This window comes from Ranitomeya variabilis, chromosome 7, assembly GCF_051348905.1.
Source record: "Ranitomeya variabilis isolate aRanVar5 chromosome 7, aRanVar5.hap1, whole genome shotgun sequence".
Classification (NCBI taxonomy): Eukaryota; Metazoa; Chordata; class Amphibia; order Anura; family Dendrobatidae; genus Ranitomeya; species Ranitomeya variabilis.
The window spans coordinates 11,327,696-11,352,467 of NC_135238.1; the positions used below are offsets into that span (position 1 = coordinate 11,327,696).

The following is a 24,772-nucleotide window of genomic DNA, read 5'->3' on the forward strand; positions in this document are numbered from 1 at the left end:
ACATAATGGTGAAATGCCAGAGGGTTAGTATATGACCGGGGTTACATTTAAAGCGCCACTCCAGTGCTGAAAAATAAACAAACAAATAAAAAGCTGGAGTGGCGCCACAACTAGAAGTGCAGAAGAAAGTGGAAAGTTATAGAATGAGCGACTTATTGTCCTGGATGAGATCATACATATGGCGCCACCTTCTGGTAGAGACGAACTATTGCACACAGAGGAAACTGAACCCCAAAAGATCAATCAGGATTAGATACACGGCTCAGCAGTCAGTATCACACAGGAGAGGATTAGATACAGGCTCAGCAGTCAGTATCACACAGGAGAGGATTAGATACACAGCTCAGCAGTCAGTATCACACAGGAGAGGATTAGATACACGGCTCAGCAGTCAGTATCACACAGGATAGGATTAGATACACAGCTCAGCAGACAGAATCACACAGGAGAGGATTAGATACACGGCTCAGCAGTCAGTATCACACAGGAGAGGATTAGATACACGGCTCAGCAGTCAGTATCACACAGGAGAGGATTAGATACACGGCTCAGCAGTCAGTATCACACAGGAGAGGATTAGATACACAGCTCAGCAGTCAGTATCACACAGGATAGGATTAGATACACGGCTCAGCAGACAGTATCACACAGGAGAGGATTAGATACACGGCTCAGCAGTCAGTATCACACAGGAGAGGATTAGATACACGGCTCAGCAGACAGTATCACACAGGATAGGATTAGATACACGGCTCAGCAGACAGTATCACACAGGAGAGGATTAGATACAGGCTCAGCAGACAGTATCACACAGGATAGGATTAGATACAGGCTCAGCAGACAGTATCACACAGGAGAGGATTAGATACACGGCTCAGCAGACAGTATCACACAGGAGAGGATTAGATACACGGCTCAGCAGTCAGTATCACACAGGAGAGGATTAGATACAGGCTCAGCAGACAGTATCACACAGGATAGGATTAGATACACAGCTCAGCAGTCAGTATCACACAGGAGAGGATTAGATACACAGCTCAGCAGACAGTATCACACAGGAGAGGATTAGATACACGGCTCAGCAGACAGTATCACACAGGATTGGATTAGATACACGACTCAGCAGTCAGTATCACACAGGATAGGATTAGATACACGGCTCAGCAGACAGTATCACACAGGAGAGGATTAGATACACGGCTCAGCAGACAGTATCACACAGGAGAGGATTAGATACACGGCTCAGCAGACAGTATCACACAGGAGAGGATTAGATACACGGCTCAGCAGACAGTATCACACAGGAGAGGATTAGATACACGGCTCAGCAGACAGTATCACACAGGAGAGGATTAGATACACGGCTCAGCAGTCAGTATCACACAGGATAGGATTAGATACACGGCTCAGCAGTCAGTATCACACAGGAGAGGATTAGATACACGGCTCAGCAGACAGTATCACACAGGAGAGGATTAGATACACGGCTCAGCAGTCAGTATCACACAGGAGAGGATTAGATACAGGCTCAGCAGTCAGTATCACACAGGAGAGAATTAGATACACGGCTCAGCAGACAGTATCACACAGGAGAGGATTAGATACACGGCTCAGCAGTCAGTATCACATAGGAGAGGATTAGATACACAGCTCAGCAGTCAGTATCACACAGGAGAGGATTAGATACACGGCTCAGCAGACAGTATCACACAGGATTGGATTAGATACACGACTCAGCAGTCAGTATCACACAGGATAGGATTAGATACACGGCTCAGCAGACAGTATCACACAGGATAGGATTAGATACACGGCTCAGCAGTCAGTATCACACAGGAGAGGATTAGATACACGGCTCAGCAGACAGTATCACACAGGAGAGGATTAGATACACGGCTCAGCAGTCAGTATCACACAGGAGAGGATTAGATACAGGCTCAGCAGACAGTATCACACAGGATAGGATTAGATACACAGCTCAGCAGTCAGTATCACACAGGATAGGATTAGATACATGGCTCAGCAGACAGTATCACACAGGAGAGGATTAGATACACGGCTCAGCAGTCAGTATCACATAGGAGAGGATTAGATACACAGCTCAGCAGTCAGTATCACACAGGAGAGGATTAGATACACAGCTCAGCAGTCAGTATCACACAGGAGAGGATTAGATACACGGCTCAGCAGTCAGTATCACACAGGAGAGGATTACACTATGTTCCAAATTATTATGCAAATGAAATTTTTCTCGGATTTTCCTAAATGGTCGGTGCAAATGACAGTCAGTCTAATAAAAGTCATCACCCGTTAGATTATACATTTAATTTTATTGATGAAACCTCCCAATGATAACAGTATAATCTCCACAATGAATAAAACCCCACAATGCACTGTTCCAAATTATTAGGCACAGTAGAATTGCTAAACATTTGATATAAAGAACTGAAAAGTCTCATTTGTGGAATTTGCAGCATTAGGACGTCACATTCACAGAACCAAAAAGCTATTTAACTCCAAAACATCCTAACAGGCCAAGTTACATGTAACATAGGAGCCTTTTTTGCTGTCACCTTCACAATTCTTGCATCCATTGAACCTGTGAGTTTTCGGAGAGTTTCTGCTTGTATTTCTCCCTCCCAGAGCTGCTGTTTTGATGTGAACGGCCTCCCACCCTCATAGATCTTTTGCTTGATGATCCTCCAAAGGTTCTCTATAGGGTTGAGGTCAGGGGAAGATGGTGGCCGCACCATGAGTTTATCTCCTTTTATGCCCATAGCAGCCAATGACTCAGAGGTTTCTTTGCAGCATGAGATGGGGCATTGTCAGCATGAAGATGATTTTGTTCCTGAAGGCACGTTTCTGCTTTTTAGACCATGGAAGAAAGTTGTCAGTCAGAAACTCTATATACTTTGCAGAGGTCACTTTCAGACCTTCAGGGACCTTAAAGGGCCCTACCAGCTGTTTCTCCATGATTCCGGCCCAAAACATGACTCCTCCACCTTGCTGACGTCGCAGCCTTGTTGTGACATGATGGCCATCCACCAACCATCCACTACTATTAACATGACTGTTTGGAAATTAGTCTTCATGTATGTCTGGGCCCACTGCAACCATTTCTGCTTGTGAACACTGTTTAGGGGTGGCCGAATAGTAGGTTTATGCACCACAGCAAGCCTTTGAAGGATGCTACACCTTGAGGTTCGAGGGACTCCAGACGCACCAGCAGCTTCAAATAACTGTTTGCTTCTTTGTAATGGTATTTTGGCAGCTGCTCTCTTAATCCAATGAATTTGTCTGGCAGAAACCTTCCTCATTATGCCTTTATTTGCATGAACTCTGTCTGTGCTCTGTTTCAGTCACAAATCTCATCAGAGTATGATGATCACTCTTAAGTTTTCGTGAAATATCTAATGTGTTCATACCTTTTCCAAGGCATTGCACTATTTAACGCTTTTCAGCAGCAGAGAGATCCTTTTTATTTCCCATATTGCTTGAAACCTGTGACCTGCATAATAATGTGGAACATCATTTTTGAGTAGTTTTCCTTTAATTAGAATCACCTGGAAAACCAATTATCCCATGTGTTTAAGATTGATTTCAGTGATCCATTGAGCCCTGAGACACAATACCATCCATGAGATTATTTGAAAAACAAAACAATTAAATCTTTAAGACACTTAAATCCAATTTGCATAATAATTTGGAACACAGTGTAGATACACCATTCCTGTAGTATTTGGGGCGGTAGTTCCTGTCTCGGGCCCCTGTTTCGCCTCCTTTGCTGCAGTGTGTATCACAGATATGAGCTTGTCTGTATCTAATCTGCTGTACCCGAGCTGTCTCCAGCTCTCTGACTGCTCCTTGTGATCGCTCCCTACGACCGGTTATAACATCCATGACCCCACACACCGGAGCGCCCCCTCCATATAGCGGGGGATCGGGGGCCTCAGTGTGTAGTGTTAATACCAGAAATCAGATGCCCCCGACCATAACGTGGTGTCACACCCCAGCCCTGGGGGAACATCCCTTTAAATCAGTGTATTCCTGCAGCCGCCAGTCTCCATTGATGTCAATGAGAGCAGCATAACGCATGCGGCTAGCTCCCCCTAGTGGGGTCCCCCAGTAGCACCTGTGGGTGTAGAGGGCCCCCATAATGTGAGCAGCGGCTGCATGTCACTGTTCACACACAGATACGCTGTGCTGCCACTGCGATGCGTCCCGTTCCCCGCCGCTCGTGCCTGGGCCGCAGCTGACTGACCGCAGACTGCTCTGACCGGCGGCCGGTGTGGACTCGGGGAGGGACCTACCTCTGGGGCTGTTATCAGCGCCCTCTGGTGGGGAGGGAGGAAACCTCAGCCTGCAGCGCTCCTCAGGGGTCAGACCGAGAACATGGGGCCATTATTACCATCCGGGAGGCCGTCCTTACCATCAACACTTTCCGGGAGGCCGTCCTTACCATTAACCCTTTCCAGGAGGCCGTCCTTACCATTAACCCTTTCCGGGCGGCCGTCCTTACCATTAACCCTTTCCAGGAGGCCGTCCTTACCATTAACCCTTTCCGGGCGGCCGTCCTTACCATTAACCCTTTCCGGGAGGCCGTCCTTACCATTAACCCTTTCCGGGAGGCCGTCCTTTCCATTAACCCTTTCTGGGAGGCCGTCCTTACCATTAACCCTTTTTGGGAGGCCGTCCTTACCATTAACCCTTTCCTGACACAGCTATTTTCCATTTCTGTGTTTTTTTTCCCAGAGCCATAGCTCCTTTATTTTTCCCTCCCCGCAGCCGTGTGACGGCTCGTATTTTGCAGGACGAGTTGTACTTTTGAGTGATTCCTTTCGTTTTATCGTGATGTATTAGAAAATTCATTTTAAAAAAATTCCAATTGCGGCAAAATTGCAATAAATGGCGCAATGACACGATGATTTAGTTTTTTTTTATTTACAGGGCACACGATGTGGTAATAATTCCTCAGCAATGTGACTCTCCAGGTTCACACTATTACGGCGACATCAGACATGTTTATTAATATTTTTTATTTTTCTGGTGAAAAAATGTTTTTAAATTTGTAAAAAAAAAAAAAAATCTATATTTCACTTGTGTCGCCGTTGTCCAAGAGCGGTAGCGTTTTCAGTGTCCGGTCAGGGATTATTTTTTGCACCCTGAGCCCATGTTGTTACTGATACCGTTTCGGGTGCACACAATGTTTTTTTTTTTGCCTTTTCTCCATTTTTTTGTAGTATTACGACGGCCCCCAAAAATCTAATTCTGGTGTTGTTATTTTTTCACTTACCGGTTGGGTCGCCTCATTTTTATATTTTGATAATTCCGACCTTTACAGATGCAGTGACATATGTGTATTTTTTATGGGGGCTGATAGGAACTTTTTATAGTTTTTTTTATTTTTCCATCACATTATTTTCTCACTTTCTTACCCCTATCAGAGGCTTGTACCCGCGATCATCAGTCGCTTGTGTTATACTCCTCAATGCCGCAGTGCTGCTGTATAGAGCGAAAATCACCATCTACTATGGCCGCCAGTCACAAGATGGCATCCACAGGAGGACCCCCAGGACCGGCCATCGGGGCCCTGCGTTCATTGCGGGATCCTCTCATCCCCCAGGGGGCCAGTCTGCTTCTGCACAGTACAGCGGAGTCACATACAGAGGTGGAGCTACAGAAAGAGGTGGAGCTACAGAAAGAGGTGGAGTCACAGAAAGAGGTGGAGCTACAGAAAGAGGTGGAGCTACAGAAAGAGGTGGAGCTACAGAGATGGATTCACAGAAAGAGGTGGAGCTACATAAAGAGGTGGAGCTACAGAAAGAGGTGGAGCTACAGAAAGAGGTGGAGCTACAGAAATAGGTGGGGTCACAGAAAGAGGTGGATTCACATACAGAGGTGGAGCTACAGAAAGAGGTGGGGTCACAGAAAGATGTGGATTCACATACAGAGGTGGAGCTACAGAAAGAGGTGGGGTCACAGAAAGAGGTGGATTCACATACAGAGGTGGAGCTACAGAAAGATGGATTCACAGAAAGAGGTGGAGTCACATACAGAGGTGGAGCTACAGAAAGATGGATTCACGTACAGAGGTGGAGCTACAGAAAGAGGTGGAGCTACAGAAAGAGGTGGGGTCACAGAAAGAGGTGGAGCTACAGAAAGAGGTGGATTCACAGAAAGAGGTGGATTCACAGAAAGAGGTGAAGTCACAGAACGAGGTGGAGCTACAGAAAGAGGTGGAGCTACAGAAAGAGGTGGAGCTACAGAAAGAGGTGGATTCACAGAAAGTTGTGGAGTCACATACAGAGGTGGAGTCACATAAAGAGGTGGAGCTACAGAAAGAGGTGGAGCTACAGAAAGAGGTGGAGTCACATAAAGAGGTGGAGTCACATAAAGAGGTGGAGCCACATAAAGAGGTGGAGCTACAGAAAGAGATGGAGCTACAGAAAGAGGTGGATTCACAGAAAGTGGTGGAGTCACAGAAAGAGGTGGAGCTACATACAGAGGTGGAGCTACAGAAAGAGGTGGAGTCACATACAGAGGTGGAGTCACATAAAGAGGTGAAGCTACAGAAAGAGGTGGAGTCACATACAGAGGTGGAGTCACATAAAGAGGTGAAGCTACAGAAAGAGGTGGAGTCACATACAGAGGTGGAGCTACAGAAAGAGGTGGAGTCACATACAGAGGTGGAGTCACATAAAGAGGTGAAGCTACAGAAAGAGGTGGAGTCACATACAGAGGTGGAGCTACAGAAAGATGGATTCGCAGAAAGAGGTGGAGCTACAGAAAGAGGTGGAGTCACATACAGAGGTGGAGCTACAGAAAGGTGGAGTCACATACAGAGGTGGAGCTACAGAAAGAGGTGGAGTCACATACAGAGGTGGAGTCACATACAGAGGTGGAGCTACAGAAAGAGGTGGAGCTACAGAAAGAGGTGGAGTCACATACAGAGGTGGAGTTACAGAAAGAGGTGGAGTCACATACAGAGGTGGAGCTACAGAAAGAGGTGGAGTCACATACAGAGGTGGAGTCACATAAAGAGGTGGAGCTACAGAAAGAGGTGGAGCTACAGAAAGAGGTGGAGTCACATAAAGAGGTGGAGCCACATAAAGAGGTGGAGCTACAGAAAGAGGTGGAGTCACATACAGAGGTGGATCTACTGAAAGATGGATTCGCAGAAAGAGGTGGAGCTACAGAAAGAGGTGGAGTCACAGAAAGGGGTGGAGCTACAGAAAGATGGGGCACACAGAAAGGGGTGGAGCTACAGTAAGAGGTGGAGTCACATACAGAGGTGGAGCTACAGTAAGAGGTGGATTCACATAAAGAGGTGGAGTCACATAAAGAGGTGTGGCTACAGTAAGGTGGAGTCACATAAAGAGGTGGAGCTACAGTAAGAGGTGGAGTCACATAAAGAGGTGTGGCTACATAAATAGGTGGAGCTACAGTAAGAGGTGGAGTCACATAAAGAGGTGGAGCTACAGTAAGGTGGAGTCACATAGAGGTGTGGCTACAATAAGGTGGAGTCACATAAAGAGGTGGAGCTACAGTAAGAGGTGGAGTCACATAAAGAGGTGTGGCTACATAAATAGGTGGAGCTACAGTAAGAGGTGGAGTCACATAAAGAGGTGGAGCTACAGTAAGGTGGAGTCACATAGAGGTGTGGCTAGCAGGGGCTGTGCATGTGGATGGAGCTTGGGTGACAATATGACATCTCCATAGCTGAAAATGGCTGCAGAATCCTGGCTGCTTTCTGCATCCGGCTACTTAGTGAAGACCAGAAACACAAATGGCTGATAGAGAAAAATAGCTGAAAGTTATAAAGTGTTAGCCTTCATAGCAGCGAGCTTCCTCCTGACCCCGCACTTAGAATCTCAGACCCAAATGATTAAGCATTGATGTAATCTATATACGACGCACCGCGAGCACAGAAACGCAGAGAGCTGTATGTAAACTGTTCTTTATGGAGGGTTTGTTACAATGTACAAGTTTGCTGCTTTGCCTCCGCGAGGCTGAGGTAGTCTGAATGTCACCTCCTATTACGGGAAGTCAGTACGTGGAGAACTACAAGGACAGAGTGATCAAGAGCCACAAGTAAAAGAAGTCAGGAAACTGTCATACATAGACAAAGGGGAGGAGCCACAATGACAGGAGGAGCCTCCGTATGTGGGAGGTGTATTATAATCAAGTATCCCAGGAATCAACTAGATCCTTCAGACGGATTTGCTGAGGGTGAGAGGTGGTTGTGGTCATTTTTCCACCATCCACATGGCTCCTCTCATAGCTCGGTGCGGAAGCTCATCCCGCTGCCCTCCATCTTCTTCTTGTATTCCTCATCAAATACAATATTCTGGGACACCGAGAAATGATTCTTCCAGTCTCCAACTTTACCTGAAAATTAACAACGAAGGGTTAGTAATCAGCAGTTAAAGGCATATGTACTGAAGGTCTGGCTCATGAACCAGGCTGCTCAGGATGATCACATCTCCAATCTACAATAGTCCTTCCTCCACCAATCTCACCTTTCCTCATGAAGGGCGAGATGGACTGGTCAAATATAAAGGACGGCAGGGCACTGAAGTTGGCCATCGGGTTTTCCTTCATGGCTGCGAAGGATGTGTGGTGCAGAACGGTCTCCAGCACCTCCGCACTCAGCTCTTTGTCCAGAAATTTTGCTATTTTTGTGATTTCTCGTTTTGGGTCCTAATTACAGAATTTATAGTTAAATACAAGATGCTGAACGTCCAGGTGTGTGATGTGGAAGTCAACGTCCTCACCTCAATCATGTCCTCGTAGAAGACATAGAGAATTTGGTGCTGGTCTTTTACGTTCCACCATCCGATGACGTGGTCAAACCAACTGCCCCAAGGAACTGAAAGAAGGGAACAAGGTGAGGAGCATAGTGAGGAGAAGCATGGAGAGGAAACAAGCAGGAGCACAGCGAGGAGGAACATGGAGAGGAAACAAGCAGGGACCCAGCGTGGAGGAACATGGAGAGGATAGGAACCAAGAAGGAGAATGGCAAGGAGGAACATGGAGAGGAGAGAAAATGAGGAGAAGGGCGAGGAGGAACAAGAAGAGAAAACAAGAAGGAGAACCGTGAGGAGGAAGTAGAGGAGAGACAATGAGGAGCATGGCGATGGGAATGATGAAGAGTAGAGAAAACAAGCAAGAGCACGGCAAGGAGAAGCATGACATGGAGAGAAAACAAAAAGGAGCACACAATGAGGATGAACAAGAGGAGAGAAAATGAGGAGCATGGTGAGAAGGAACATGGAGAGGAGAGAAAACAAGAAGGAACATGGCAAGGAGGAAGACAAAGAGGAGAGAAAACTAGGAGGATAACGGCGAGTAGGAACATGAAGAGGAGAAAAAACAAGGAGCACGGTGAGGAAGAAGATGGAGAGGAGAGAAAGTGAGGAGCACAGCAAAGAACAAAATGGAGAAACGTCAAAACAAGGAGCTGCATGACGAGGAAGAACATGATGAGGAACACAGAGAGAAAATTAGGAGGAACATGATAGAAGCAAGGTGAGAAATCGAGGAGTTGTGGCAAAACAGTGAGTAATATGGAGAGGAAGGTAAACAAGCAGGAATATAGAATTTCAGAAAAAGAGCATAGGGAGAAGGCGCACAGCAAGGAAATGCGGATGAACATGGTGGGAAAACAGTGATGAGCATTTTGAGGAGGAACATGGTGAAGAGAGGCTGAGAAGGAACTTGATAAGGAGGAACATGGAGATGAAAGAAAACAACGAACCCAGCAATGAAACAAGGAGGAATGGCAAAGAAGAAATGTGCTGAGGAGTAGCATGCTTAGGAGAGGCTGAAGAGGAACCTGATTAGGGGAAACAATGCAAGAAATCAGGGAGGAATGAGATAAAGAAATGAACATGGCGAGGACTGGTAGAATGTAGAGGGACTAAGAGGAACACAGACAAGATAGGAGAAGAGAGGAGATGAAAGGAACATAACGAGGAGAGGAGCACCAAATGAGGAAAACAGAGAAATCAATGAGTAACATGGTGCATAAACAAGGAGGAACAAGTAAAGGAGAAACACAGGACGAATATGGGGAGAATACATGGAGGAACATGGTGAGGAAACAAGGAAGAGCACGGTGAAGAGGAACATGGAGAGGAGAGGAAACAAGAAGGATCACAGCGAGGAGGAGCATGGAGAAGAGAAAAAATGGCGAGAAGGATAATGAAAGGAGAAAGTAAAAATAGGAACAAGGGGAGAAGGAAGATGAACTGAATGGAAAGCTAGTAGGAGGACGACGAGGAGGAATATGAAAAACAGAAAATGCACGGATGAGCACAGTGAGGAGTACATGAAAATGGGAAAAAATAAGGAGGAGCACGGCAAGCAGGAACCTGAAAATGAGAGAAAACAATGAGGAGCATGATAAGGATGAAGATAGAAAGGAGAGAATCGAGGAGGATCAATGCAAGGAGCAGCAAGGATTGGCAGAGAAGGAACATCGTGAGGAGAAGAACAGGGAGGAAATGTGGAGGAACATGGTGGGAAAACAGTAAGAATCGATTAAGAAGGAACATGATGAAGAGAGGCTGAGGAAGATCATGATAAGGAGGAGAATGGTGAAGAAACGAGGAGGAACAAAGGAGGAGCACGGTGAGTAAATGAGTAGGAAAATGGTGGGAAAACAGTGAGTAGCATGTAGAGAAAGGGAAACGGGAACATGAAATGCCAGAAAAAGGAGCGTGGTGAAAAGGAGCATGGCAAGGAAATGTGGATGAATGTGGTGGGAAAACAGCGATGAGCCGTTAAGGAGGAACACAGTGAAGAGAGGCTGAGAAGAAACATGATAAGGCAGAGGAGCATGGGGAGGAAATGAGAAAGAATATGGAGAGGAGACAAGGAACCCAGAGATGAAACAAGGAGGAATGGCAGAGAAGAAATGTGGTGAGGAGAAGCACAGTGAAGAGATGCTGAGGAAGAACATGACAAAGAGGAGCACAGCGAGAAATCAAGGAGGAAGAGGTGAATAATGAGGAATATGGTGAGGAAAGGTAGAAGAATGTAGAGAGAATACATTGAGGAACACACAGAGGAAACAAGGAGAAACACAGAGAGGAGGAGATGAAAGGAACATGGTGAGAAGAGGAGCAGCAGATGAGGAACACAGAGGAAACAATGAGGAATATGGTGAGTAAACAAGGAAGAACATGGAGAGGAAACAAGGAGGAACAAGAAGAGGAGAGGAAGGAAAACAGTGAGGAGAGGCTCAGGATCTCCATGGAAACAATGAGGAAAATGATGAGGAACATGGTAAAGTAATGAGGAGGAACATAGGAAGCAGTGAAGGACGTGAAGAAAAGGAAAAACAAGGTGGTGAAACACTCAGAAATGTTCTGAGCCTCTTGCATCTACCGTTTCCAGATAAGAACGTTGAGAAAAATTCATTCCAGGTCCCAGGATCTGGTAATCCTTTATTCAACCTGTGGAAATGGAAGTAGGAGACCAAGCAGTCTTTGGCGTTCCGAGCAACGTAAATGACCTGATATAGAGGAAAAGATGGAAACACTGACGATACAAATGACGAGTTCAGCTTGTTCCCATGAGCCCTAAACTATGGTCACCTCAACCTTCAGATTACAAACACAACCTCATTATTGCCCCACAGTTACGTGCTACACGGTGGAGACCTCAACACCTTCCCCAGGTGAGAGGGTCACAAGGAATAATGTCTGAAGATCTCAGGGGTGAAGATCTTGGTGTCCGTGAAGAACATGGGCAAAATCTCTCAGCGCGCTTGATTACATTTTAAGGCAGAGAAATGAGACCTGGCAGAGTTCCCCTTTAAGTCTTAAAGTCCTCATCACTTCTTCACGCTCACCTTGGCGTTCTTCTCCCAGAAAGATGGCGGCAAGAGCTGGATCGGTAAGTGAGTTTTTAGGAGGCGCGGTGACTCCATGGCGTTAGCAGCGTTCACACCTAAAATGTCAGAAGATCAGAAGCGAGTTGTGTTTTTGTCACGTTTTTTTTTTCACCTTTGCAGCTTACAGCTATAGACCTGAGGTCTCTCTCGTACCCGACATCCCGGGATCCACATTTAGCTCTATGAACGGCACCTTGATAAAGCACGGGGCCCGCATGCTCTTCTCCACATCCCCATTCAGCATTATCAGGTCCACAATCTCCTGCATCCACGTAGTCCCTGCAAGAACACAGCCACAGGAAGAACCTTTACACCCTAAACTACATTTTATATTAATGTGCATGTCCCCTTTAAATCTTAAAGTGACATGCAACCATAATTCACAAATTTGTAGTCTTATTTAAATTCCATTCTATTGTGTCTCCAGCGCCTCCTGGAATGCCACAGCTGAATTACCATGTATTGTACTTTCCCTTTAAATAGCTGACTAGTCCCTGACATGGTGTGACTCGGTGCAACTGGCATTGGCAGTAAGGGTGTGCAGCACATATTATGGTATCAGACGTAATAACGGTCGTATTATTTCAGATGATAATGTTCTGCCTCCTCTAAACAAAAATGTAAAATATTAACCGTCTTATTCCTGGGGGCTTCATCTGACTCCATAGAAAAATCATAACGAGGAGAAGAGGGGGGCACATACTTAACTCTGGATAACACCATTATGCCTGATTACGTTTCAAGGACCTGACAGAGGAAGAGGATTTCCAGGATGATGGGCCCTTTAATTCCCCTCCCCAGTATCATTTCCTCAAGTTTATTTTTCATGAGGATTCAGCAAAAAAAAAAAAAAAAAAAAGAGTCAAATAAGACTGAGGCGACCTCTGACCTTTCCCTCCTCTCTTCCAAATATAAATATGGCCCTGACCTAAGGGGAGTAACCTGGGCAAACCGCAGCATTACAGGATCAGCTACATCTGACACAGATGCAAAGCCAACACCTGATCCCAAACACTAGGGGGAGCTCCCTGTATACAGAGATACATGATAAGATCCTGTCTGCAGCCACCACTAGGGGGAGCTCCCTGTATACAGAGATACATGAGAAGATCCTGTCTGCAGCCACCACTAGGGGGAGCTCCCTGTATACAGAGATACATGAGAAGATCCTGTCTGCAGCCACCACTAGGGGGAGCTCCCTGTATACAGAGACACATGACAAGATCCTGTCTGCAGTCACCACTAGGGGGAGCTCCCTGTATACAGAGATACATGATAAGATCCTGTCTGCAGCCACCACTAGGGGGAGCTCCCTGTATACAGAGATACATGATAAGATCCTGTCTGCAGCCACCACTAGGGGGAGCTCCCTGTATACAGAGATACATGATAAGATCCTGTCTGCAGCCACCACTAGGGGGAGCTCCCTGTATACAGAGATACATGATAAGATCCTGTCTGCAGCCACCACTAGGGGGAGCTCCCTGTATACAGAGATACATGATAAGATCCTGTCTGCCGGCACCACTAGGGGGAGCTCCCTGTATACAGAGATATATGATAAGATCCTGTCTGCAGTCACCACTAGGGGGAGCTCCCTGTATACAGAGATACATGATAAGATCCTGTCTGCAGCCACCACTAGGGGGAGCTCCCTGTATACAGAGATATATGATAAGATTCTGTCTGCAGCCACCACTAGGGGGAGCTCCCTGTATACAGAGATACATGATAAGATCCTGTCTGCAGTCACCACTAGGGGGAGCTCCCTGTATACAGAGATACATGATAAGATCCTGTCTGCAGCCACCACTAGGGGGAGCTCCCTGTATACAGAGATACATGATAAGATCCTGTCTGCAGTCACCACTAGGGGGAGCTCCCTGTATACAGAGATACATGATAAGGTCCTGTCTGCAGTCACCACTAGGGGGAGCTCTCTGTATACAGAGATACATGATAAGATCCTGTCTGCAGTCACCACTAGGGGGAGCTCCCTGTATACAGAGATACATGATAAGATCCTGTCTGCAGCCACCACTAGGGGGAGCTCCCTGTATACAGAGATACATGATAAGATCCTGTCTGCAGTCACCACTAGGGGAGCTCCCTGTATATAGAGATACATGATAAGATTCTGTCTGCAGCCACCACTAGGGGGAGCTCCCTGTATACAGAGATACATGATAAGATCCTGTCTGCAGCCACCACTAGGGGGAGCTCCCTGTATACAGAGATACATGATAAGATCCTGTCTGCAGTCACCACTAGGGGAGCTCCCTGTATATAGAGATACATGATAAGATCCTGTCTGCAGTCACCACTAGGGGGAGCTCCCTGTATACAGAGATACATGATAAGATCCTGTCTGCAGCCACCACTAGGGGGAGCTCCCTGTATGCAGAGATACATGATAAGATCATGTCTGCAGTCACCACTAGGGGGAGCTCCCTGTATACAGAGATACATGATAAGATCCTGTCTGCAGCCACCACTAGGGGGAGCTCCCTGTATACAGAGATACATGATAAGATCCTGTCTGCAGTCACCACTAGGGGAGCTCCCTGTATATAGAGATACATGATAAGATTATGTCTGCAGCCACCACTAGGGGGAGCTCCCTGTATACAGAGATACATGATAAGATCCTGTCTGCAGCCACCACTAGGGGGAGCTCCCTGTATACAGAGATACATGATAAGATCCTGTCTGCAGTCACCACTAGGGGGAGCTCCCTGTATACAGAGATACATGATAAGATCCTGTCTGCAGCCACCACTAGCAGGAGCTCCCTGTATACAGAGATACATGATAAGATCCTGTCTGCCGGCACCACTAGGGGGAGCTCCCTGTATACAGAGATATATGATAAGATCCTGTCTGCAGTCACCACTAGGGGGAGCTCCCTGTATACAGAGATACATGATAAGATCCTGTCTGCAGTCACCACTAGGGGGAGCTCCCTGTATACAGAGATACATGATAAGATCCTGTCTGCAGCCACCACTAGGGGGAGCTCCCTGTATATAGAGATACATGATAAGATCCTGTCTGCAGTCACCACTAGGGGGAGCTCCCTGTATACAGAGATACATGATAAGATCCTGCCTGCAGCCACCACTAGGGGGAGCTCCCTGTATACAGAGATACATGATAAGATCCTGTCTGCAGTCACCACTAGGGGGAGCTCCCTGTATACAGAGATACATGATAAGATCCTGTCTGCAGCCACCACTAGGGGGAGCTCCCTGTATATACAGATACATGATAAGATCCTGTCTGCAGCCACCACTAGGGGGAGCTCCCTGTATACAGAGATACATGATAAGATCCTGTCTGCAGCCACCACTAGGGGGAGCTCCCTGTATATAGAGATACATGATAAGATCCTCCTCCTCCATTTGATCACTTACCTGCTTTAGGAAATGTAGAGATCAGGATATCGTCCTCTCGGGCCTGAAAGTTATATATTTGTTCCCAGGAGTCGCAGGTGGTTTTGGGGAGCAGAATTCCTTCGATCTCCCCTATTTTTACCGTCATGTTCTTCATTTCTTCAGCCAATTTCTCTATTAATTCAGGATCCATTCTGGAATCACACAAACTAATTTTAGTCGTCAGATGTTTTCGGGGCGATGTCACTTTAAATGATCAAGTTCCTAACAAAAACTTCTGTGAACACTTCCCAGCGTCTTCTCTCACCTGCCGCTCGCCTCCTCTTCTGTCTCCGCTGCTTTTTCTGCTCCTTCGTTTTCTTTTCCACCTTTGTCCAGTTATTTACTGTCTTGGAATAACTCATTGTCGTCTTATATCGTCTCTTACTGGCCCCTCCCACAATAGCAGCTCCGCCCCCTTGTCGGACTGACCCTATATAAGAGCCCAGCTTTCACCCTGCCCCTCGGTAACATGGCGAGCTGATCCCTCCACTTTTCGGCATCGAAGTCTTTTTTCCGTCTTGCAGCCCAGTATCTCTGTATAGGAGCTCGCTAATGTCTGTGTTCTCTAGTTACAGCCAAAGCTGCACCCTACCCTATCCCTTGTTGTGAAGCTGCTATGGAAGGTGAAGGGTTAATGTTGGGCGGTCGGACCCTGTCCGGGGCAATGCGCACTACATGGTCTGCGGGTCTAGCGGGTGCTTAGCTATCAGCGAGGCACATTGTACCGCTGCTATCAGTCATGTGGCGGAGGCCGGGATCAGGGTGGAAGGTGACGGCTCCTGATCTGCACCTTTGTATCGTGCGTGAACGTTCCATCAGGTGCAATCAGCGCCGACACATTGTGACGCCGCCGCTGCTGTGCACAGATCTGACCGTCCTCAGAGTTCAGGAAAGTTCCTGTGATTTTCCCGTAGATCGCGGCTCTGGTTTATCATCCGCGAGTCGTTTTTATTGTTTGTTTTTCTCTTGTGGTTTTTATTGCCATTTCTTTATTATGGCAGCGGGGGGGGGGGGGGGGGTGTCATTAATTTGGCACAAAATCAAATATCCAGTATTTTGGGGTCTTTGACCAACGTCATCGCTATTTAGCAAAAAAGAAATAAAAACACGTTGGAAAAATTGTGCCAAAATAAGAGGGAGAATACAATCTCCCCAGGGACGGAATGGAGAACATGGGCGCCAATGTTTGGAATTCTTTAGAATGTTGCGATTGATAATAACTTTCATACCATCGAGGATTCCTCCTTCCCGATAGCGCTGCCCCGATTCTCGGATATCTATACACGGCGCACAGAAAATCACAAGAGAGTTCTCTAAACTGTTCTTTATGGAGGGTTTGTTACAGTGTACAAGTTAGGATCAGTGACTCCAGCTTTGCCCCCATGAGGCTGAGGGGTCTGAATGTCACCTCCCTTATATTTATAGGGTTAAAGCCAGTGCTCTTCGCCATGCTTTACACTGCAGCTTTGGTTGTTCAGATTGTCTGCTGAGTACAAAGTCAGTGCACGGAGAACTGCGAGGACACAACGATCAAAAAACACAGGTAAAAGCAGCAAGGCAACCACCACACATAGACAAAGGGGAGGAGCCATGATGAGGGAAGGAGCCTCCATATGTTGGAGGTGTATTCTAATCAACTATCCTAGTAATCAACTAGATCCTACAGACGGTTGTGGATAATTTTTCCACCGTCCTACAAAATAACAAGATGTTTTTGGCTCCTCTCATAGCTCGGTGCGGAAGCTCAGCCCGCTGCCCTCCATCTTCTTCTGGTATTCCTCATCAAATACAATATTCTGGGACACCGAGAAATGATTCTTCCAGTCCCCAACTTTACCTGAAAATGAAAAAACAAACAAGGGGTTAATAACCAGCATTTGTACTGAAGGTCTGGCTCATGAACCAGGCTGCTCAGAATGAACACAGGAATAGTCCTTCCTCCCACAATCTCACCTTTCCTCATGAAGGGTGAGATGGACTGGTCAAATACAATGGACGGCAGGACGCTGAAGTTGGTCATCGGGTTTTCCTTCATGGCTGCGAAGGATGTGTGGCGCACAATGGTCTCCAGCACCTTTGCACTCAGCTCTTTGTCCAGAAATTTTGCTATTTTTGTGATTTCTCGTTTTGGGTCCTAATGGCAGAATTTATAGGTAAATAAAAGATGCAGAGGGTCCAGGTGCGTGAAGAGAAAGTCACCGTCCTCACCTCAATCATGTCCTCGTAGAAGACGTAGAGAATCTGGTGCTGGTCTTTTACCTTCCACCATCCGATGACGTGGTCAAACCAACTGCCCCAAGGAACTGAAAGGGGGGGGACAAGGTGAGGAGCACAGTGAGGAGAAATATGGAGAGGAAAAAAGTAGGAGCACAGCGAGGAGGAATATGGAGAGGAGGAACATGGAGAGGAAACAAGCAGGAGCACAGCGAGCAGAAACATGGAGAGAAGAAACATGGAGAGGAAACAAGCAGGAGCATAGCGAGCACAAACATGGAGAGAAGCAAAAACAATGAGGACTTCAGTGACGAGGAAGAAGGAGAGAAAACGGTGAAGAGGAAAAAAGGAGGAGAGGCAGAGGAAGGACAAGGTGAGAAGAGAAAGGAGGAACACAGTGAAGAAGAACATGGAAGGGTGAAGGAACACTGAACATGATGAGGAAACAAGAAAATGTACAACAAGATGGAATATGGAGAGGAGTGGAAACGAGGTACACAGAGAGAATGAACAGTGACGAGTGTCATAGGGGAGGAACGTAGTGAAGAATAGCATGGTGAGGAAAAGCTAAGGAGAAACATGGTGGAAAAAACAATAGAGACCATGGTGAGAAAAGTCAGAGGAAGAACAGTGAGAAAAATGGTGAGGAAAGGAAACAAGGGCAAACCTGTATAGAGAGGCTGAAGAACATGGTGAATAGGAGCTTAACAAGGAGGTAGATGGCTAGGAGAAGTAGAGGAGGAACACAGCAATGACATATGGAGGAGCACAATGGAAAAACACTGAAACATGGGGAGAAAATGATGAGGCTTGTGGTAAAGAAATGATGAGAAACACCGAAGAAACCCTCAGTGCTGAACCTGTCAAACGCACCTTGTCCTGAGGAGAATGTTGAGAAGTATTCATTCCAGGTCCCAGGATCTGGTAAACCTTTATTCAACCTCTGGAAGTGGAAGTAGGAGACCATGCAGTCTTTGGCGTTCCGGGCAACGTAAATGACCTGAAATGAAAAACATAAAAATTAGTGTCATGAACAACCGGCTACTGGTGGAGGAGAACGCCGTGGGAAATATGGACAGATCTGCCATACTTGGGGCTTCTCCTGTGGTCTGACACTGATGTGTGGTAGATGAGATGTTATAAAGGGTCTCACCGGACCCCTCACTCCTCCCTCCACTGAGGTGATTACAGGACGCCTGACTCGGGTCTAATCTAGGTTTAGTCCTCATTTCTGCTGTGGGTCATATTTTCCCCCAGGAACCTCCTAGAGAAACAATTTGGCAGTCATCTCACCGGACACCTCCCTCCACTGAGGTGAGTACTGGATGGCTGACTTGGGTCTAATCCAGGTTTTGTCCTCATTTCTGCTGTGGGCCATATTTTCCCCTCAGGAACCTCCTAGAGAAACAATATGGCCGTCATTTCACCGGACCCCTCACTCCTTCCTCCACTGAGATGGGAAGAGGAGGAGGAAGGCAGATCAGATTCTAATCTAGGTTTAGTCCTCATTTCTGCTGTGGGTCATATTTTCCCTCAGGAACCTTCTAGAGAAACAATATGGCCGTCATCTCTCCGGACCCCGAGCACTCTATACAGACTACACAGGAGGGCGATAGACCCATAATTCAGGGAGATATCGTGCTCCTGGGGGTCATCAGCTACCGACACTCTTGCGATTTTACCCACAGATGTGAACATGTTCCCTGATCACGGATATATCCATGGGTGGTGTCAGGCTTAGGGCAGACATCTTCACCTCACAGATTAGCTCCTCTCTAGTAGTAAGGATGTGCAGTCACAGATGTCCTCAGCTCGCTGCCAAGAGCCGTAAACGACATCACAGAAACCTCCAGATTACAGACGCGACCCCTCTAATGACGCACAATTCTGGGCTACATGGTGGAGACCCCAACATCTGACTAGATAATTCCAGGAAACCATGTAATAAGACCCCACGGGTGATGATCCAGGTGCTCATTAAGGACAAGGATCTCAGGTCTACACGGCAGGACTACCCCTTTAGGAGAACATTCGATTATAATTTAAAGCAGAGGAGCGAGATCCTCAATCTCTTCATGGCCCTCACCTTGGCGTTCTTCTCCCAGAAAGATGGAGGCATGAGTTGTATCGGCAAGTGAGTTTTTAGGAGGCGCGGTGACGCCATGGCGTTAGCGGCCTCCACACCTACAATGTCAGAAGATCGGAAACCAATTATCTTTTTGTCACAACTGTTTTGACAACTGTCAACTAAACCCTGGTGGTCTCTCTCGTACCTGACGGCATGGGCTTTGGATATAGGTCTATGAACGGCACCTTGACAAAGCACGGGGCCCGCATGCTCTTCTCCACATCCCCATTCAGCATTATCAGGTCCACAATCTCCTGCATCCACGTAGTCCCTGCAAGAACACATCCACAGGAAGAACCTTTACACCCTAAAGTCAATTTTTTTAAATTAATGTGCATGTCCCCTTTAAATCTTAAAGTGACATGCAACCATAATTCACAGATTTGTCTTTTTTCAATTTATTTAATATTCAATATCTGTTCATCTCCGGCGCCTCCATGAATGGCACAAATGAAATAACACTCAATATACTGTTCCTTTAAATATCTGACTAGTCCCTGTCGTGGTGGATTTGGTGCAGTTTAGATTTTGCAGCAGGGGTGTGCAGAAAATATTAGGACCGTGAAGATGAGGTAATGATCGTATTATATAAAGTGATCGTCTTCGGTTTCCTAATAACCTACAATTAAGATATTAACAGTCTCAGATTCTTGGGAAATTCATCCAACGCCATAAAAAAAAGCACAATGAGAAAAAGAGGGGGGGCACATACTTCACTCCGGATTACATGATTGTGCCTGATTAAGTTTCAATAACCTGACGGAGGAAGAGGATTGCCAGGATGATGGGCCTTTTAATTCCCCTCCCCCGGTATCATTGCCACATTCCTGGCGCTGAAGGTTATGTTTCATAATGATTCAGCAAAAGAGATTGAAATAAAACTGAGGCGAACTCTGACCTCTGCCCCCCCCCCACACCTATAAATATGGCCCTGACCTCCGGAGATTCACGTATCATGGAGACTCACCTATCTCAGCAAACCATGTGCGGTACTGTCAGAGCCACGGGATCTAATCAGTGGCGAAACCACAGTATAATCGGCGCTCGTACAAAATATGGACCTGTGGACCCGAGCTCCCATAGCCGAGATTACCACTACATGATAAGATCCTGCCTGCAGCCACCACTAGGGGGAGCTCCCTGTATACAGAGATACATGATAAGATCCTGTCTGCAGCCACCACTAGGGGGAGCTCCCTGTATACAGAGATACATGATAAGATCCTGTCTGCAGCCACCACTAGGGGGAGCTCCCTGTATACAGAGATACATGATAAGATCCTGTCTGCAGCCACCACTAGGGGGAGCTCCCTGTATACAGAGATACATGATAAGATCGTGTCTGCAGCCACCACTAGGGGGAGCTCCCTGTATACAGAGATACATGATAAGATCCTGTCTGCAGCCACCACTAGGGGGAGCTCCCTGTATACAGAGATACATGATAAGATCCTGTCTGCAGCCACCACTAGGGGGAGCTCCCTGTATACAGAGATACATGATAAGATTCTGCCTGCAGCCACCACTAGGGGGAGCTCCCTGTATACAGAGATATAAGATCCTGTCTGCAGCCACCACTAGGGGGAGCTCCCTGTATACAGAGATACATGATAAGATCCCTTCTGCAGCCACCACTAGGGGGAGCTCCCTGTATACAGAGATACATGATAAGATCCTGTCTGCAGCCACCACTAGGGGGAGCTCCCTGTATACAGAGATACATGATAAGATTCTGTCTGCAGCCACCACTAGGGGGAGCTCCCTGTATACAGAGATACATGATAAGATCCTGTCTGCAGCCACCACTAGGGGGAGCTCCCTGTATACAGAGATACATGATAAGATACTGTCTGCAGCCAGCACTAGGGGGAGCTCCCTGTATACAGAGATACATGATAAGATCCTGTCTGCAGCCACCACTAGGGGGAGCTCCCTGTATACAGAGATACATGATAAGATCCTGTCTGCAGTCACCACTAGGGGGAGCTCCCTGTATACAGAGATATAAGATCCTGTCTGCAGCCACCACTAGGGGGAGCTCCCTGTATACAGAGATACATGATAAGATCCTGTCTGCAGTCACCACTAGGGGGAGCTCCCTGTATACAGAGATACATGATAAGATCCTGTCTGCAGCCACCACTAGGGGGAGCTCCCTGTATACAGATACATGATAAGATCCTGTCTGCAGCCACCACTAGGGGGAGCTCCCTGTATACAGAGATACATGATAAGATCCTGTCTGCAGCCACCACTAGGGGGAGCTCCCTGTATACAGAGATACATGATAAGATCCTGTCTGCAGCCACCACTAGGGGGAGCTCCCTGTATACAGAGATACATGATAAGATCCTGTCTGCAGTCACCACTAGGGGGAGCTCCCTGTATACAGAGATACATGATAAGATCCTGTCTGCAGCCACCACTAGGGGGAGCTCCCTGTATACAGAGATACATGATAAGATTCTGCCTGCAGCCACCACTAGGGGGAGCTCCCTGTATACAGAGATACATGATAAGATCCTGTCTGCAGCCACCACTAGGGGGAGCCCCCTGTATACAGAGATACATGATAAGATCCTGTCTGCAGTCACCACTAGGGGGAGCTCCCTGTATACAGAGATACATGATAAGATCCTGTCTGCAGCCATCACTAGGGGGAGCTCCCTGTATACAGAGATACATGATAAGATCCTGTCTGCAGCCACCACTAGGGGGAGCCCCCTGTATACAGAGATACATGATAAGATCCTGTCTGCAGTCACCACTAGGGGGAGCTCCCTGTATACAGAGATACATGATAAGATCCTGTCTGCAGCCACCACTAGGGGGAGCTCCCTGTATACAGAGATACATGATAAGATCCTGTCTGCAGTCACCACTAGGGGGAGCTCCCTGTATACAGAGATACATGATAAGATCCTGTCTGCAGCCACCACTAGGGGGAGCTCCCTGTATACAGAGATACATGATAAGATCCTGTCTGCAGTCACCACTAGAGGGAGCTCCCTGTATACAGAGATACATGATAAGATCCTGTCTGCAGTCACCACTAGGGGGAGCTCCCTATATACAGAGATACATGATAAGATCTTGTCTGCAGTCACCACTAGGGGGAGCTCCCTGTATACAGAGATACATGATAAGATCCCCCTCCTCCATTTGATTACTTACCTGCTTTAGGAAATGTAGAGATCAGGATATCGTCCTCTCGGGCCTGAAAGTGATATATTTGGTCCCAGATGTCGCAGGTGGTTTGGGGAAGCGGGATGCCTTCGATCTCCCCCATTGTTCCCATGTTGTGCATCTCCTCCACTAACTTCTCGATTAATTCAGGATCCATTCTGGAATCACACAAACTAATTTTAGTCATCAGACATTTTTGGGACGATATCACTTTAAATAAGTTTGTAATAAAAAGTCTCTTAAAGGGCCAGCGGCCACATTCCCTTTCGGCTGATGTCCCCCTCTTCCCACTTCCCGGGGTCTTCTCTCACCTGCCGCCGCTTCTTCTTCGGTCTCCGCCGTTTTTCCTGCTTCTTCGTTTCCTTTTTCCACCTTTGTCCAATTCTTTCCCACTTTGGAATAACTCTTCTTATTGGCTCCTCGCCCAGCAGTAGCTCCTCCCCCTGGTCCCGCCCCCCCTATATAAGAGCCCTCCATGTGCCCTGCCCTCCCCCAGATGCTGAGACCCAGGGATTGTGCTGCTCCTATGGGGCAGAGCATTAACCCTTGGTCTCCGGGTTGAGCCTTTTCTCGTCCCCACGTTGCAGCCCGTTATCGTCTCCGTATAGGAGCTCGATCATGTCCGTCTACTCTAGTTACATCCAAAGCTGCATCCAAGCGTCTCGCTGTGGACGGTGTAGGGTTAATGTTGCGTGCTTGCCCCAGGCGGACCTGGAGTTTGCTCTATGGACTCTATACGCTATGGCCCTATATCAGGGTGTGTACTGCGGGGGGGCAGCGGCGCCATCAGCCCGGCATATTGTACCGCTGCTATCAGTCATGTGGCTGCTATCAGTCATGTGGCGGAGGCCACGTCGTGTGTGAACGTTCCATCAGGTGTAATCAGCGCTGACACAGTGTAACAGAGCCGCCTCTGCGCACAGATCTCACCGGCCTCCGTTCTCAGAGTTCAGGAAAGTTTCTATAACTTTGTCATAGATCGCGGCTCAACGTTCACATGTGATGGTTTGTTACAATGTATCAGTGCAGACAAACACGTGAGAACAGGAGGGGTTTATAGGTGGGTTCTATTCACTGGCAGCAAGCGGAGGACGGCCCGTCTGACACCAGTCCTAGGTCCATCGCTGATGGTTTTGTTACAATGTATCAGTGTAGGAAGGAGACATCCTGTAATCAGTGTCTAGGCCGGATACAATGTACCAAACCCTCAGCTGTGAGAAGTTTTGGGTCTGGATGGGTTGTTTCCATTTACCCCCAGTAAGCAGAGATTTGGAAGCCGTGTCACTGTGGGGGGCGTAGATGCAGGTCACTGGCCGAGTGGGCGGCCATCATGTGCTGGAGACGGCGGCGCCCGCGGCACTGGAGGAACCACGGCGTGACCCCGACGGCCCGGATTCACCCAACGAGACACAGTATTACCCCGATGTAGCAGAGCCGAGCTTGTCATGTGTTACATGGGACTGCCGGTGACATCTACTACATTATCTGTACTCAGAGAGTTATCACTGTGTTATCTGTGGTGTTACATAGGACTGCGGGTGACATCTACTACATTATATGTACTCAGAGTTATCACTGTTATCTGAGGTGTTACATAGGACTGCAGGTGACATCTACTACATTATCTGTACTCAGAGAGTTATCAGTGTTATCTGTGGTGTTACATAGGACTGCAGGTGACATCTACTACATTATCTGTACTCAGAGAGTTATCACTGTTATCTGTGGTGTTACATAGGACTGCAGGTGACATCTACTACATTATCTTTACTCAGCGTTATCACTGTTATCTGTGGTGTTACATAGGACTGCAGGTGACATCTACTACATTATCTGTACTCAGAGTTATCACTGTTATCTGTGGTGTTACATAGGACTGCAGGTGACAAATACATATTCTCTGCTCTGAGT

At 47.2% G+C, this 24,772-nt stretch overlaps 2 protein-coding genes across 3 annotated transcripts; both read right to left on the bottom strand.

Annotated features, from left to right (window-relative positions):
- Window positions 1-7,942: 7,942 nt before the first annotated feature.
- On the bottom strand, window positions 7,943-15,700 carry LOC143785282 (sulfotransferase 1C1-like). Of its 2 annotated transcripts, XM_077274026.1 has the most exons (8): window positions 15,599-15,700; window positions 15,313-15,485; window positions 12,053-12,178; window positions 11,858-11,955; window positions 11,392-11,518; window positions 8,775-8,869; window positions 8,520-8,700; window positions 7,943-8,388 (listed from the first exon to the last, which is right to left on the bottom strand). In XM_077274026.1, the coding sequence occupies exons 2-8, from the start codon at window positions 15,482-15,484 to the stop codon at window positions 8,276-8,278; spliced, it is 912 nt and encodes a 303-aa protein (XP_077130141.1). In that variant the 5' UTR covers window position 15,485; window positions 15,599-15,700; the 3' UTR covers window positions 7,943-8,275. The 2 variants fall into 2 exon arrangements, with proteins under 2 accessions (XP_077130141.1, XP_077130142.1); XM_077274027.1 differs by lacking the exon at window positions 15,599-15,700 and having other exon boundaries at window positions 15,313-15,592.
- Window positions 15,701-16,642: 942 nt separating this feature from the next.
- Window positions 16,643-23,284, bottom strand: LOC143785283 (sulfotransferase 1C2-like). Its single transcript, XM_077274028.1, has 8 exons — window positions 23,173-23,284; window positions 22,850-23,019; window positions 19,821-19,946; window positions 19,634-19,731; window positions 18,421-18,547; window positions 17,542-17,636; window positions 17,287-17,467; window positions 16,643-17,170 (listed from the first exon to the last, which is right to left on the bottom strand). Exons 2-8 carry the CDS (start codon window positions 23,016-23,018, stop codon window positions 17,058-17,060), a joined length of 909 nt encoding a protein of 302 aa, XP_077130143.1. The 5' UTR covers window position 23,019; window positions 23,173-23,284; the 3' UTR covers window positions 16,643-17,057.
- Window positions 23,285-24,772: the final 1,488 nt, after the last annotated feature.